Genomic DNA, 17,350 nt, shown 5'->3' with positions numbered 1-17,350 from the left:
AACCCGTAACTCCGGAACCGGAAGTCGGTTGGGGATAAAATTTAATAGCCATTTACGGGGACGCAATACCTTTCATTTGAGGTCAAGTTTAGTCGAATCGGTCTAGCCATCTCCGAGAAACCGATGTGACTGTTACTCTGAATTTGGATACTTCCGCCGGGGCTTCCGGAACCGATGATGGTGGCCAATGTGACCAAAGAGACTTTGAATGGCTGTTAATGACCTAGTACTACAAATCGAAGCAGTTGTGGTCACATTTTGGAAAAATTTTCACCATTATACATTCATTGCAGAATTTCTTAAAATCGACATTTTCTGCGTGATCGTACTCATCACCCTGTAATTCCGGAACCGGAAGTCGGATCCATTAGAAATTCAATAGCAGCCTATGGGAACGTTGCACCTTTCATTTGGGACTAAGTTTGTAAAAATCGGTTCATCCATCTCTGAGAAAAGTGAGTGAGATTGTGTTCGCGTACACACACACAGACGCACATACACACACACACATACATACACACACACATACATACACACACAGACATTTGCCGAACTCGACGAACTGATTCGAATGGTATATGTCACTCGGCCCTCCGGGCCTCCGTTAAAAAGTCGGTTTTCAGAGCAATTGCAATACCTTTCTATTGAGAAAGGCAAAACATTTAAAATTTCATGCGACAAAATATGTGCAATTCAGATTATAACGAAATGCTTAATTATTTGCACTAAAAAAGATCGGAAAAAATTAGTTGCATAACCAAGCTGGTTCATTTTCAAAGATAGCATTGCTGATGAATCACTTTATAAAAGTATGTGACAAGGAATGCGGACGAAAATAGCTGACCACTGCCGATAATAATGACATTATACGTATATACAAAAACTAAAATTTTCAAGAGACAAGATGTATTAGTTTTAAATAAAGAATATAACTCCAATGGCAATAATTGACCTCTTAGCCACTTTTCAGAAATGTGGCTGCAAGTGACTTAATGTATTAACATGTTACCCCACGTCAGTGTTTTTCTTGCTAAGGAATTATGTTGTAATCTATTATATTATATGAAAAGCCTTACTAAAAATATAAAGATTCCTATTGGTGGATAGAACAAAGCTTCGAGTTGCTCCTAAATCAGTGGTTCCGAGAGTTCTTAGTTTACAACTGATGCCTTCGATTGGGAATAACAGAACTACGAGGAATAACATAGCTTCGAATTACTTTGTAAAACTCGTTGCTTCAAGTGACCTTAGTTAAAAACAATGATTCCTTCGAGTGGGAATAACAAATCCAGCTTTTTCCTCGACATTCCAGGACATCAGGAATGTCAGGTCAAAACCAAGACATGTCCTGGGAAACAAGGACGTATGGTCACCCTATTCATCTAACCTGCTTCGTCCACAACGGCGTACCTTCTCCTGAGGCTTCTTTTTTCGTGTGGGGAAATTATTTCTTAGGAACGTGACATCATACCCTTTTGGCCCTTCAATTACCAACACACTCAAAAATGAGCAACAGCCCCCACCGTCAAGCAACAACCCTTTAGTTCTTGATCGAAAATTACTCGAACGAAACGTTCACTACTTCTGCAAACACCCGAATATTCATCTTCAAACGTTGCTAAATTTCTGCTCAATTATTTGAGAAAAGTTTTGTCCTGGTTGTTCAAACTTAAACCCGTTTCCTAATTATCCCACCAACACCTACCTTTATCAGCGAAGTAAGACTGGAGGACGGTGTCACACTGTCGCTCGAGTTGCTTATGTTACACGACGGATTATCCATGCTGCTGTTGCATCGTGGTTTGGTTTCATTGTACTCATCGTTTGTCGTTGGTTCCTACAATAACAAAAAGGAAGTAAAGTATAATCTCCCCGTGGGGACGGCTCTCGGTACCGCCGTTCGCACCTACCTGTTTAATAGGAATTAAGCTGATTGACGGTGTAATAGAGTTATCAAAAATAATATGCCTTGAGCTTTGTACTAGAGATGGAAGCATGGAGGACGAGTGGGAACTGGAGGGTGCGTTGGAGTCGGCTGAGTGCGGTGACGAGGGAGAACCACCATTCGGTGGCCGCACTATCGCCTGTATATCCAGCGCCGAGGATATCGATGGGGTCGGTGTGTTCCGGTCATTGTTACCACCACCGCCGCTGCCCGGTCCGTTGGTACTACTGCTGGTACCGTTCGGACCATCCCGGCTGCAGTTGAGGGCCACTTCGTTGTTATCCGCCATCGAGATCTCCACGTGCGGTGTGAGAAAGTGCATCGGTGGTGTGGCATTATCCACGGATCGCATCGAGTCGCCGGAGTCACTGAACGCATTAACAGCATTCATCGCGGCCAGAGCCGGTAACAGGTTGGCCGGATTGTGCTGATCCAATGCCAGTAGCAAGGAGGAGGGCGTCCCCGGACCTGGGTTGTCCAGGTCGATTCCATGCCGATTGAAAAAGTGCACTCGCAGGGATTTCATTGTTCCGGCACGGTAGCTACAAAGCGGGCAAGTTTTGACCAGATCATGCTGACCGACATGTTCGTTTTGGAAATGGGCACGCATAGCGATTTGTCGCTGGAAACCTCGATTACATATCGGGCAATGGTAGGGCAGTGTTTTGGTGTGCGTGGTAAAATGTTCCGCTAGGTGGTCCTTGCGGAAGAATCGTTTCTGACAGACGCGGCATTCGTACGGTTTGACGCCGGTGTGACGCATCTTGTGTCGACGCATGTTAGCGCCGTTGGAGAATTTCATATTGCACACATCGCATTCGAACAGTTTCCGGTTGCCATTGTTGTTGTTGTTGTTTGCATGCAACGGGTTGTTGTTGTTAATTGCACTAGAGTTGTTGTTGTTGTTCAGGTTGTTTTTGAGGTTCTCGAGCAGCTGGGCAGCCGCCGAGCTGGTTGTCGTTGATTCGGAATTATCCGACAGATTATCGTCGATGCTGTTGCCCCGGTTTGCATCGTTGTTGCTGGCATTGCGACTGGCCCGCAGGGCCGATATCGTCGTCGACAGACAGTTAGCTAGTGCGCTGCTGTCCATGCTGGAATCTACGTTTCGTTCCGTATCACAATCAGGCTCGTCCTTCGCTTTCATAATGATACTCGCTGGGGGCTCCATTACGGGATGCGACGAGGTAGTGGAGGATGTGGTCGAGGAGCCCCCGCCTAAACTTACCGCTCGTCCTAAGCCATGGGAACCAGCTGAGTCTGGTTCACCAGTGGACATTATACTCCGGACGAGGATGGTGAATGTTTAGGGCTTCCTCGCGTGACAATAGTTTTTGCGGCATTCAGGATGAGATCTGAAATTAGGAAAACAAAAGAAAACTAAATTAGCTAATTTTAATTACAAACCAAAAGTAGAACTGTGTGGGACCTGGCTAGAATCACTCGGCAAAGTATGGCATCTGCAGCGAAAATCGACCCTTTCGAATGAATTCAAACCAACACGGGCAGAGAAATCAGATTGATCAACCTGGTTCAATTTCGCGCTCACTAGGTGTGCATTCGTAACATTTCCAACTCCCATTAAATAAACAGAGCGCGATCGCACCAAAGAGTCATTAAAAAATTGGGACTTGTTACGAAGCCTTCGTCATCATCTGCTTCACACCGATCGACCACCAGCAGGCGGGCTTCGCGGTTGCTACGACGCGACGCGACGGTAGGTGCGCTGCGAAACCCAACCAGCAGACGCAATTCTCTTTCCCAAGAGAGTGAGAGTTACGAAAACGCACAATTGGCTGACGCGGATCGTCCACCGCCGTCGAGCGAGGCATCATCAGCGCCGGCCGTCAGAAAGAAACCGGGCAGCGAAACTAGCGCGGATCTACCTGCCGTGACCGTGTCCCACTTCAGCTTTCCTTCCCGCAGGTCGGTCGAGGCGGTGTGCCGTTGCCGTTGGCGAGAGTGAAAATGAGGCGGGAAACGAAAGTTTTATTTTCAGCGTATTTTTTCTTCTTTTCAATAAAGAGAAACGAGGGGATGCGTCCCAGAATATAGGTCGGAATGTCCGTCCGTTTGCCGCCGTACGTGTCCATTCGGGTAGGGTCAGGTAAAACGGTTGGCTAACTAGAAACTAGACACTTATTAATGATGACGGGATGTTCCTATCCTGCGGCAGGTTGTCTCGGTATGTCTGCACCGAGCAATAAGTGGATCTGAGCGCGGGACGATTATGATCTCTTACGCGGCAGGTTTCTTGGCGTAACGTACGTCAGCATCAAACGCCGCACAGCATAATGTAATATGCATTAGCCCGACCTGTTGAGCGCTTTTGTGCGCAGCGTGGGTAATCAGGTTATTTGGTGTGCTTTTGTGGAACAATGAATGGGTTGAACCACGTGGATTTTGGTGATGTGATTGAGATGGTTTGAAAGCTGGCTTTATGTAATCAGTATCTTAAGGGTAGGGCTCACGAACGCAGGGCCAAACCCAAGTAAGCTGCTAGCAAAATAAAAAAAAAAATGAAAACAGCTTGAGTGAATTAGGGATGTACTGTACAACCCTGGAACTGGCTCGTCACGCGGCTGAATCCAACGTGGACAACGTTTCACGCACTCGCACTCACAACAAACGATGTATATTGCACGTTCCCAGAGCACTTACAGAGTGCATTTTTTTTAGATTAGTTGAAAGTGGAGCGATACGATAGGTACACAGCCACACATGGTTCTGCTGATCAGTGCAGAATGGATTCTGAAACGAAATTTGTCAAGACATGTCACTGCTTATAGAGCTTATTTCTGTGCAAAAGACATCTAGTATCGTCTTTTTACGCTGTGGGTTGGGGCCAGGGCCCCGGGAAACTACAAAAAAGAGCGGCCATAACAATTGCGTCATGAAACATATTTCTCAGGCTATCGATTCTTGGAACAACTTGGAAAAACAGAGAATTTCAGAGAATTTGGATTTGAAATAACCTGGAATTTTAAGGGAATTATAATTTTAATCAGGAAGTATTATTGGATACATAGTCACAGTCCACCGACTTTGTAACAGCTTTTTAGCTAATGGAATCCTCGAATTCTCTAGTATACCAGCTGTCGAGTTAACTCCCAGCTCAACTGAGTTTTCCTCTCATTCAATGTCGTCCGCAGTGTAATTGGGTCTTGCTTGAACAGTTTCCACTGGTTGGGCAATCGCTTGTGATTTATCTGATGATAATTACAGTACAAGAACTATTCACGGTGGCTATGCAGGATTTTTAGTGCTTCATTCATAATTGGCACATGTAGATCTAACCTTGATATGTACATAACGTGGTCTAAGATCTGAACAAGTTTCCTATTTAGTGTTGTTTCATCAGATCAAATGGAATAGTACATTCTCGCCCTCAATCCCAGTTTCGACTACATATTTCGACGTTATTCTTGCAATGAACTTTTAGGAAGTACATGTTGACAGAAAGTATAGTTGTGTGATATTGAAGGTTTTAAAGCTAAATCTTCGCCAACTAAACTGTTGAACAGTATCAACACATAATATTTGATGGATTTTGATGGAGTTGTTCAAAACTGACTTCCAAAAGCTTAAGTACTTTAACCTTTAAATATTGTTCCACCTCGGGAACAGAAGGACGGCCACGGCAATATTTAAAGTCAACAGCCACTGTGTTAAACCGAAATATGGTACCACTTTGCAGCATCAATTGTCTTGAATGAACCCACAACAAAAGAAAAACAATCACCACCTCAAGAATAAAAGTAACTGTACTTTATATTTCTCATTAGATCGAGGCGACTGTCATTTGTCGTGTGCTCTATTTGTTTATAGCAAGAGAAACTAGTTGCAAATCGTTGTGCTCTTGGAACATTGTGAGTGAAGCTTCTATCACTTGTTTACTAATTTGTATCAGTTTTATCGTGATTTTCCGTTTATAGAAAAGAGTTTCAATGTTTCTCCATTAATAGAGTAATCAATTTGAAGAAAGATGTGAAGTTTAGCATCCAAGAATATATTTTTATGTGTGTGGGATGGGTGAAAGGGTCTTCCAACCCACTACAAATGGCAAGTATACATCAGTAATTTGCCTTTTATTCCGACATCTTGTGACCAAATGTCAACCATTTCTCTCGCCATCGACGATCGTTGTATTCTGGGGCGCGACGTAATTGACTCGGGATGTCTCGAATCCCCCACCAAAGTCGACCAAGTGACCGTCAGCCGTTTCGATTATGTTCGTGGGCTTCACGAAAGAATTTTTCAATGCACTCAAAATGGCAACATGGCTTTGAGGTTTTCTACCAGAATGTTGGTGGCTTAAATTCATTAACGGACAGCTATTACCACAGGCTGCTGTTATGACGTCATCGCTTTGGCCGCGACGTGACTCAACAACCGTACTCTGTTTCGTCAGATGTTTGGTTCCACATTCGATGTCAACCGCTGTGACCACAGCCACAAAGATATGAGGTGGTGGTGTGCTTATCTCCGTTCACCATGGTATAAAAACCCGAGTGATCAACGATGACCGGTGGGCGAGCTTCGAGCAAGCGTCAATATCAGTTAATCTTGCCGATCGCAATCTGTACCTGCGTGTCGTGTATTTTCCTCCTTTTCTTTCATTACCTCGATTGCCGCCCCGTCGGATGATATTGTTATACTGGGCGACTTCAACTTACCTGGTTAGACGTGGTGCCACACAAGTAATGTATTTGTACGATTTGTACGATTAGATATCGAAAGCGTAACTCTTCGGCAAATCAATAATGCCATCAACGAGAATGGACGTACATTGGAGCTCTGCTTTGTAAGTGCCTAATCGACCGTCATGTGCCAAAATGAATAATTAGTACTACTCAAAAGCCTCCCTGGCAATCAACCATCCTTAGACAATTAAAAACAGCCAAACGAGCTGCTTTTAAAAAATTCTCGAAGCATAAGACACTTGAATTCCGAAACCGCTACTTTCAACTCAACCACGAATACAAATAGCAAAGCAGCCGCATCTGTTTTCAGACACCAGCGAAAAGTCGAGCGTCAAATCTAACCTCAAGTCGTTCTGGAAGTATGTAAACGAACAGTGAAAAGAATCCGGTTTACATCTCGTCTGTCTTTTAATGGAGTTTTAGGCACTGATACTAAGAAAATTTCCCAACTGTTCTCCAGCATACTTTCAAGCGTTATTTTTCCAACGAGAGCCGTCCACCACAACAAATTGCTGCCGCCGCCAATTTCACTCCTTTTCTCTAGGAGACCATTCATAAATCACGTAACACAAAAATTGCAACAAAATGTCACAAATTTCTCTATACCCCCCTCCCTTACTACGTAACAAATTCCGAGAAAAAAAAATTTTCTTCAGTAAAAACATGTTACGTAACGATCTAGCTTACTCCCTCTCCCCCGTATGTCACAATATGTCGTCCCCCTCCCCCTAAAAACGTTACGTAATTTATGAATGGTCCCTAGGAACACCGTGAGCTAGTGCTACGCAAGTCCATCTGCTGCTAGGAGCTGTGCAAAGAAGGAGACGGCAACTCCTGAGGCAACGCGTGCCGGGTCGTGTTGGCCAAAAGGGTCCAACGACGCCAGCTGAAATATGTGCTGACAAACTGAATACACTCGTGGAGGGTCTCTTCCCGAAGCATGACCCAACCGCAATGCAACCTACATCGTATATCGAGCCCGTCGCGGTGGCCAGAGGACTGAAAGTGAAGAAAGCTTCCGACTCGGACAGAATCCCCAACGTGGAACCGGAGACTGCGATCCTGGCATTTCCGGATAGGTTTAGAACAATGGTACAGAAATGTCTGGACGAAGGCTACTTCCCGGACAGATGGAGAATCCAGAAGCTGATGTGGCTGCCAAAACCGGGGAAGCAGCTAGAAGATCCAGCATCGTATGAACACACACGCCTGCTGGATATGCTTGGTATACTTCTGGTGAACTCCGCAGAAGGAGAGAACGGAAGGGAATTTCGATGGTGGATGCATTCCGCACAGATATCGTGAGCACTGTAACCGTTGGTTCCATTGCTTAGGTTTTTGTTGTAAATATTATTTGTTTGTCTTTAGAACCTTCACGTTTTTTGTACTAATTTACACAACAACAGTAAGCAGGGTAGTGAAAGGGTGCGTACCGCTGCAAACTGTCAACTTGTCTCGGTGAGTAGCTGAACCACCCAGCCTGGAGACGCGCGATGCTTAAATTTTAAAAATGGTTTTGGGATAAAAATTGGAGGGAAATGCATCTCAAAATTATTATAAAAGGGCCAGCAGTTTCAAACTCTGGTCTCTTTTCTATCAGGCGTCCGTGTGCTGAAGTATATTTTATCCGGTGAAGTTAAGTGTATACCCCCCACCCCCTTTGGGGTGGGAAGTGTGTTATAACGTTTACAGCTGGTTCAGGACCTCTTAGTGCCTCTTAGCGCGACTTCAAATCGTTCAGCACACGGTTCGGCTCGCGAATCCGGGAGGATTCCGCGCCTAATCCGTAAAGGATCGTCGTTCGTCATCCGGCGCTGCGCGCCTCCGTTTCATACCCTCGGGCAAAGGCCCTAATCGAAAAGGAGGGTCCCCTCTCGGTGGTGGCCATTGCGGTTAGCCGCGGTCACGCCGATGCTCGCCAAGGAGGGAAGACGCCTGCCTGCATCCAAGCCAGCAACGCCCGCTGGTCCGTCCAACTGCCATCTGGATCACCATCGTACCGGGGCCTTCATCCGGCCAGTTTCGCCGACGTCCGTGAGGGGATCTCGCCCGTCGGCATCGTCAGCGTCGCGACGCACATCAACAGCAGCAGCAAAAGTACGGTACGTTGAGTGATAGCAGTAGTGCACACGCCACAATTAGAATGCAAATTGTAAATTACACCCCACACCCACACACTACAAATACTTGTGAATAAAAGTTATGTTCAAGAAAAGTGAAAGTTCTAGGTTTTTGTTCTTGATCCGCGTAGCCCTTGATTACCCGGTAGCTAGCCGACCCTGCGATAACAGCAAATGAGTCGGTTCTGCCGTAGAGCCATGTTCAATCGTTAAGTTGCAGCACGGAGAACGCATCGAAGCAGAAAAGAAGGGGAAATCGGTACTGCGCCGTGCTGGTGACGATCGACGTGAAGAACACGTTCAACAACGCCTGCAGGAAGGCTATCACCGTTGCGCTGTTCAGAATGCAGATCCCGAACTACATGTGTAAGGTTCTGAAAAGTTACTTTCAGAACCGAGTGTTGTTCTACGAAACAAACATGGGTAGAGTTGGATTAGAATCCTGGCGGGAGTACCTCGGGGCTTCAGACTCAACCATACGTGGAATATGATATACAACGAAGTTTTAACGCTGAAACTACCCAGGTTAGTCAAGATTGTCGGATTTGTGAAATAATATCATCCTTACGGCAATCGGCGTGACTCTGGAATAAGTGTTGTCGAGGCACCAGCAAACCGGACGCCAGGCTCCACCGAAATCGCCGGACGGATCGCGGCACGCTAGCTGTTGACCCCATGGAGGAGACTGAGACAGCAGTAGAAGAATCGGTTTCGAGGGAACTTCCACCTCCGAGGAACTCCTCGTCGGTTTAATCTAGGCCCCCCATCGGGGACTAGATGAGTTGTGTGAGACGAAGTATTGATTTTGGATCGTCGGGACACCAGCGTACCGGAATGGTCCACCCGGAATCGTCAGACCAACTTCGACATCCTATCGGTTTGTCCGCGGAATGGCGGGCATCCAGGATAAAAGCTGACATCGTTCTGCAAGAACGAATGTATTGGAGTAGAAGCAAGGCCCCGGCGAATAGAGTTGTCGGCCCCATATAGTGCAATAAGACGCCGCCGAAATGCCAAATGTCTAGGTGTCGTATACTGGCTCCATCGAACTGTGTACAGCGAACAACTTACATCGTAGAGACTTGATTCTAGCACAAACGAAGTGCATGAGCACATCCCATTGACGAGCGAAAAAGAAATCAATGAACTGGAAGCGATAGCTAGGGACTGAGAGTCGTAAGTCCAGGAGCACAGCCCTCCCCAGAAGTAGTCGCATCTGGTGTTTCGGAAGTAATGAGGGGAAATAACGAGATAAAGGACAAAAGGTATCTTAAGTAAACCACTCAGGTTTGTTCTTGAGTAGATCTTTCAGTGGGTCGGTTTCTCGCTAACTCCACTCCCTGAGTGATAATTTGAGGGGTCCGTTTGCAGATTTATTGTTCAAACAATAGTCATCCAGATCATGTCTGAATTGCAGCGAAGATGACGAGAGGAGCAACGACTACCAATGTAGCAGTATAGGGTTTTGGGTCGTCGTGGCACCGATGAACCGGAAGTCACACTTCAACCGGAATCGTCGGATCGACCTTGCTACTTAACAAGGCAGTCAACTGAAGGGAGATAAAGAAGACCAGTGGGCGTGACCGGAATAGGATAGATCCATCACCGAAGACTAGTTCGAATAGATAGTGTATCACCAGTAAATGGTCGTCAGGGAGTTTGTGAACTAGAAGCACCATCCATCGAGAATTGCAGGACCGCCCTTGTAATCTGCCCTGGTAGAATCGGTTTCAGAAGATCTTCAACTACCGGGAAACACCGTCGGGGACTATTCCGAGTAATCCGTAGCGAATCGCCGACTTGAGCCGTCAGGACACTAGTGAAATGGAAGCAATCCTCCATCCGGAATTGCAGGACATCTGCCGAACAGCATCGAAGTAAGAATATCGCGTCTGTTAACGCTTTCGGGGAACATTTGTTCGTTGAGGAACTTTCCACCGAGGTAGGTAAGCTCCACCGTCGGATATTACGCTGAGTTGTCATCGGGGCACCAGTGAACCAGAAGCCATCGTCGAAATGAAATCGCTGTCCCCTGCTACAAGAAGCTCTATGAAGAAGATACTAATCCCTGGGGCAACGTTTACCGTATTGTGATGGCCAAGATGAAGGGTCCAACGACGTCAGCTGAAATGTGCGCTGATACATTGAAAATTATCGTGGGGTGTCTTTTCCTGAAGCACGATTCATCCGCATGGTTACCTACACCGTACGCGTCGACACAGACGGGTGAAGTACTGGAGACAGTCGAGTCTCTAACGACGAGCTCCGCATAGTGATGAAAGGGCTGAAAGCGAAGAAAGCTCCCGGTCCGGACGGTATCCCCAACGTGACATTGAAAACCGCGATCCTCTTGTTTCCGGAGATGTTCCGGATAGTTGTACAGAGATACCTGAATGAAGGCTACCTCCAGGACAGATGGAAGATGTTGCTGCCAAAACCAGGGAAGCCACTAAGAGGTCCAGCATATATGCCTGCTAGATATTCTTGGTAAACTTCTTAAAAGGGTCATTCTCAACAGGTTGACGAACTACGCTGAAAGTGAGAACGGACTATCGCATTCCGGAATATAATGAACAACGGAGTGTTAACACTGAAACTGCCCAAGGCTTTGCGTATGACGTGGGTCTGACGATAATCGGTGAGACCCTCGAGGAAGTGGAGATGTTGACGGCAGAAACAATAACTATCGTGGAAATCTGAATGGCTGACGCGAAGTTGCAGCTGGCTCATCACAAGACGGAGGTAGTGCTGGTCAGCAACCGTAAATGAATCCAGCGTGTCGTGATCAGCGTCCGGGGACAATCAATTGCATCGATGCGTGTGCTGAAGCACCTCGGTGTGGTAGTCGACGATCTGTTAAATTACAACAGCCATGTCGACTATGTATGTGCGGAGGCTGCGAGGACCACTTACGCATTGGCAAGGATCATGCCGAACATTGGAGGAGCAAGATGCAGCACGAGTCGTCTCCTGGCGGGGGTATCATCCTCAATACTGAGGTACGGTGTACCGGCCTGGGCTGCTACGCTGGAATCAAAGCGGAAACGGACTAAATTGACAAGCACGTTTCGCCTAATGACTGTTCGTGTCGCCAGCGCGTACACAACGCTATCGTCGTAGGCGGTATGCGCAATTGCTGGGATGATCCCTATATGTATCACTCTGACTAAGGACGTGGAATGCTACCAGCGGAGGAATACATTAAATGGAAGGAGACTGGTCGGAGCGGACTTGATGGCTAAGTGACAGCAAGAGTGGGACAACGCGGAGAAAGGAAGGTGGACCCACCGACTCATCCCAAATGTGTCGGTGTGGGTGCATGCTGCATATGCACCCAAGGTGGCAGGGTGAATTTGACGCAATATTCGTCCGGGCATGGATGCTTCTGGAAGGACATGCTTAGTCACCCCTTTGCCAGAAGTGCGTGGACGTGCAAGAGACACCAAAACACGTGGTCTTCGAATGCCCTGGGTTCGAAGACGTTCGAAGGGGTATGCCTAGTGTGATAGTTGGTAATTTTGTCGAAGAGATGTACCACGACGAGCATATCTGGGATGCTGTCAACAAAGTGGTTACGACTAACAAAGTAGTGCCATCGACTAGAAAGTCGCGTGAAACACAAATCGTGTTTCGAGAGACATTCCGCCGCCGGGGAACTCTTCGTCGGTGTGGACTGGGTCCACCGCCAGGGACCAGTTGAGTAGTACGCGGCGTAGCACCGGGTTCGGATCATCGAGGCGCCAGTGAAACGGACGTCGGGCTTCACCGGAATCGCCGGACCGACTTCGACACCCTACTGTGTAGCTTCTGAGCACCGTCTGGAATTAGAGCGAGTAGATCGCGTCGAATAGCTAGCAGTGGGTCGTTAGGGCGCGGAATTGCTGGACAGACTTCAGCATCTACTGGCTGGCCCGTTGAGTAGGCCAGGTCCACGGCCGGCAACTAGATCAAGCAGAACAGGACAAAGTGGGGAGCTAGATTGCTCACGGAAACAAACAACGATGGCCGGAGAAATCTATCGCCGGAAAATTCACAGTAGGGTAGATTCACCGCCGTGGACTATCCGAGTATATGGGTGAATGACTATTTGGATAAAGCCCTCAATAAACAATTACAACTATCCGACTATATTTTTTTCGCGAGTTGTCCTACTGAAGCTGTAGAGCTAGGTTCTCGGAAGAGCTCCCCGTCAGTATCACATACTACAATTTGCAGACGAGACATGCAAAGGCGCCCAATAAAACACTGCTTAAGGCCAATTGTAGCGGGCCATGATTCTGGAGGTGATATTTATTGTACGGTTCAGATATGTGCGGGCGTAGAGACCTCGCGATCGCGTGAATTATCGCGAAAGGCTCGTGCACCGTGTGCCATTCGCATATTCGCGTGTGTTCCTAGATGATCGCGCGCAGACCGTGAATCTTAGAGGCTTTAGATGCTATAAGAAAGTGAGATCTCATATCACCATAGGTCCCGGTCATGTCGCCATGGAAGGTGTTGTCTAGTGGATATGAGGTTTATTTTTTAATTTGTCCTACTGAATGTATAGACCTAAGTTGCTAGGACGGAGGGTAATGGTTTCCGGACGTGACCGATTCATGATCGCGCGAATACCGCCACTTGTAGGTTCGCGTTTGAGACCGCGTTTGAAACCTGGTAAGTTCATCTTATTACCGGGGTATTATCAAGTTTGCGCGATCGCGGGCCTAGGTGCGCGTTGATAATCGCGAAGGGCTGAAGCGTTCGTATGTTAACATGTTTGTCGCGTGTACTCCGGTGCTTGTGACTTCGCGTGTACAAAACTGAATTTTATAACCGTGTGGCCATTCACATATTCGCGTGCGTTCTTGGATGGTCACGCGGACCTTCATTCTGATAGTTAGTTTTCGGTGTACAATTCACATTCTGACAGGGATCGTCGTGTTGTCTAGTGGATATGAGAGTTTTCTTTTTTTAATTGGCCCAATTGAAGGCATGGACCTAGTCTGCTGATACCAAGGACAGAACTTCCGGAAGTGACCGATTCATGATCGTGCGAGCACGGGTGTTTTTAGGTTCACGCATGAGACCGCGTTTGAAAATGCTGAGACATTCACTTTATCACCGGGATGATATCATGTTTACGAAATCGCGGGTGTCGCGGGCGCCGTCCATGGTCGCGAAGGTCTCAAGCATTTGTATACTAACGTGTTTGTCACGTATATGTGACTTCGCGTGACTAATTTCGATTTTATAATCATGTAGCGTGTATTCTTAAATGATCGCGTACGGACCGTGAATCTGATGCTTAATTTTTAGTGTATGGTACAGATGGTAGGAGAGAGTGCGTTTCCCCATATCACTAGAGTTTCAGGTCATGTCACCAATGAACGTGTTGTTTAGTGAATATGAGCATCACTTGTTTGATTAGTTCATCTGAAGGCATTAGTCCAGACTGCTAGGACCGAGGTAAGACTTTCGAACGTTACCGTTTTATGATCGCGCGAGTGGTGGATTAATGTTTGAGACCGGGTTTGGAAGTTTAAAGGTGCTACGTTTACTTAACTGCTGGGGTGTTTTCATGTTGGTGGAATCGCGGGCGTGAGTATGTGTGGATTATTGCAATTGCATGGTCGCGTTTATGACCAGGTTTATGTCATCGTGAAGGCCACAAGCGTTTGTACATACATGAGTATAGATAGCGTATAGTAGAGATATACTAATAAAAGGAATCCTAACATGCCGAATAAAGAAAAAAAGAAACAAAGAGTTTGATTAGAGATGTATAAAATAATAAATATACAAAAGAAACATACTAATGAAGTATAATAGCAAAACACATGTAAAATGCAATCAAACTCGTCTAAATGCAGCAAATATTGTATATTTACCATTAACGACAATTGTTTTCTGTTAGACTTTCATCATGTTATACTGGTCGAGAATGGATGATTCACGTGCGTCGGTAAAATCGTTGTACCCTAATTTAGCCAATCCGACCTCCCCGAATGAATAGAACCCACTGCACAAATTGAACACCGGAAGTATTAGCCACTATTCTATCATATATGCCAGTTCTGCATCCATTCCCTGACCCAATTGTCACAAATACTCATACGAACACATACACAGATAGACATACGAGTAGCACATAACAATTGAACACTAGTACAAAAAACTACGATCATTACAAAACGATAACTAATAGGTTTCTACTTATGTATTTATTACATTAATTAAATTAATAAATTATTAAATTGTTCAATTTTTAAATTATTAAATTATTAAATTATTAAGTTATTAAATTATTAAATTATTAAATTATTAAATTATTAAATTATTAAATTATTAAATTATTAAATTATTAAATTATTAAATTATTAAATTATTAAATTATTAAATTATTAAATTATTAAATTAATAAATTAATTTAATTATTAAATAAATTTAATTAGTCTATGCACGATGACGAAGTCGACCGATAAATGGACACACAATGACTCCCACTGTGAGCTCCGTCCACGAAACCCGCCATCAAAGTGTGGAACAATGCTTGCAAACACGGCACACAGCAAAAGTCAATCCACGTCGACTCACCAGTTTGCCACGTCATCGCGCGCAGACTAGTGGTTGAGCGTTGGTATGCGCAGGTGCAGAGTATGAAAAAACTAGAACATAAAAAAGGCGCATAAGCCTTCTCGGTCTCCTAAACTTGAGTAACATCTCACCACTCTCCGTTTCTATGACAGTTCTATGACACAAACTGGCATGACTCACTTGATCGATTCTCATAATCTATGAAACATTTGGACTGTTTCCATAATATGTTAAATCCAGCAGCAGTCACTGAGCGCTCGACAAGAAGTGTACAAAAATTCACTTGGATCAACCCGTGCAATAAGGTATCCGACTGTATGATGATTTTCTCCCAAAAATCAAGTTGACATCGAATTGGCAAATGAGCCATCACATTATTACTCGGGTCGGCTCACATGAATTTTTTGTCCCCTTTGCGCCGTTCGCCGTAAACCGATTCCGAAAGCTGCCATATTTCCTGTTCACAAAACACCAAAAATAATGCGCTTGAACATGTAAATCCCATTATCACACACGGGAATGTCGGAAGCTCGTCATCCGAATGGATCAAATTGCAACCGGCTTTAGTTCCATCCGTTTCGGTTTCATGGTAGGTAGCTCCCTTTCCCTCTTAAATAAAAACACGATATTAAAAGTTTAGCGCCCAAACGTCGTGGTTGGGGATGGAAAGGGTGGGATGGGATAGTGATTAAAAATTTTCGCGAATGCGCGAGTGAGGTTATAAAATTAAAATGAGAGAAGAAGGTTGTGAAGCATTAAAAAAACACACAACACAACACGACTCCGCGGTCGTCATCGCCACCACCGCGTGTCGTGGTGGCGTCCGGTTCTCTCGTACGTACCTACACGCGATTCGAGCGGGCATGATGTGGGACGAAAGTTTTTGGGAAACGATTTCTCTGACCTAATTATTGCGTATTTTTTATTTTGTATTTCGGCACTCGCGGCCCAACAGACCAGAGTGGATACGGCATAGGGGTAGTAAGACTGGGGCAAATCGTCTTGAAATAGTTTTTTTCGGCGGCTTTGTTGAAGAAGAGCCCCGCGGATGGGATTGGGGTTGGCTAATTAGCAAAATTACACCGTCGGTGATCTAGGAAAAGTGGTTGTTTCCAAAAGGTCTTCTCGAGAGGGAGAGTGGCAAAAGGCCAAACAAAAACAGTTCGTTAACACGCGGCGGCGTTCGCGCTGGAGCTTGAAGCTATTAGAGAGGTGAAACTCATAAGTGGAAGATAAATCTGTATTGGCTTTAACGAAGCTAACCCAGGAAAAGGGGTGTTAAAGGTTCGAATTTTGATTTAAAAAAAAATAAGACCGCGAACAAAATTGACGAAAATTTCAAGTTGTTTGATTCCAACTGAAGCAGCCACAAATCTGAACCAAAACAACACCGAACGTTTCATAATGATCGTTCCGCCACCAGTTTTCCTCCTATTTCTGACCTTACGCAACCTTCCAATCTGGGTTGAATTTGTCCATTTTGCTCGCAGCCCGCCGAAAGGTGCCCGGCTCCACGAAACAACTTCTCCGTCAAAGAATCGCACGATTGACAGGGGGTTCGACAGCCACACTCCGATTCCGTGTCCTCCCAAATTCCTATGGGTTAAACCCCGAAGCACGTTCGTAGCGGCCCTTTTGCGTATTGTTGCTTTATGGCGAACGCATGTTTTTGCCCCCCATGCCTTCCTCTGCCCGAGAAAATTTACCCTTACCCAAGGCTTACACACACACACGAACCATTCCAGCTGAGGTTTGATTTCACTCACAACGCAATCCGCATTCTTACTCACCGTATTTGGCTCAGTTTTTTTTCCGACTCTCGCTGCAACGAAACTCCGAGAGTGTGTGGCTTCATGGTGGGTTTGCACTAAATACGAGCCACGAATTGTGAAATGTACAAGCTTCGACATCATCATTGATTGTGATCCACCATCGGGCCATCATGAATAGTATGCGGCTGTGAATTTGAGTTCATTGGTATGCCGTTTGGCCAGGTGTACGAGTAG

The 17,350-nt window shown here is 45.7% G+C and overlaps 1 protein-coding gene across 2 annotated transcripts in view; it reads right to left on the bottom strand.

The window, feature by feature from the left end:
- The window catches only part of LOC131688897 (zinc finger protein ztf-16-like), a 188,847-nt gene that overhangs the window by 12,686 nt on the left and 158,811 nt on the right, over positions 1–17,350 (bottom strand). For both annotated transcript variants that reach the window (XM_058973509.1, XM_058973510.1), the window contains exons 2-3: positions 1,911–3,300; positions 1,706–1,837 (exon numbers count right to left, since the gene is read on the bottom strand). In XM_058973509.1, coding sequence (XP_058829492.1) covers positions 1,706–1,837; positions 1,911–3,224 — 1,446 coding nt within the window. In that variant the 5' untranslated portion in view covers positions 3,225–3,300. The remainder of the gene's footprint in view (positions 1–1,705; positions 1,838–1,910; positions 3,301–17,350) is intronic.

The sequence above is a fragment of the Topomyia yanbarensis genome, chromosome 3 (genome assembly GCF_030247195.1).
Source record: "Topomyia yanbarensis strain Yona2022 chromosome 3, ASM3024719v1, whole genome shotgun sequence".
NCBI classification, from domain to species: domain Eukaryota; kingdom Metazoa; phylum Arthropoda; class Insecta; order Diptera; family Culicidae; genus Topomyia; species Topomyia yanbarensis.
Note: the sequence above shows the minus strand (reverse complement) of the source record. Positions and strands in the feature narration are given on the sequence as shown.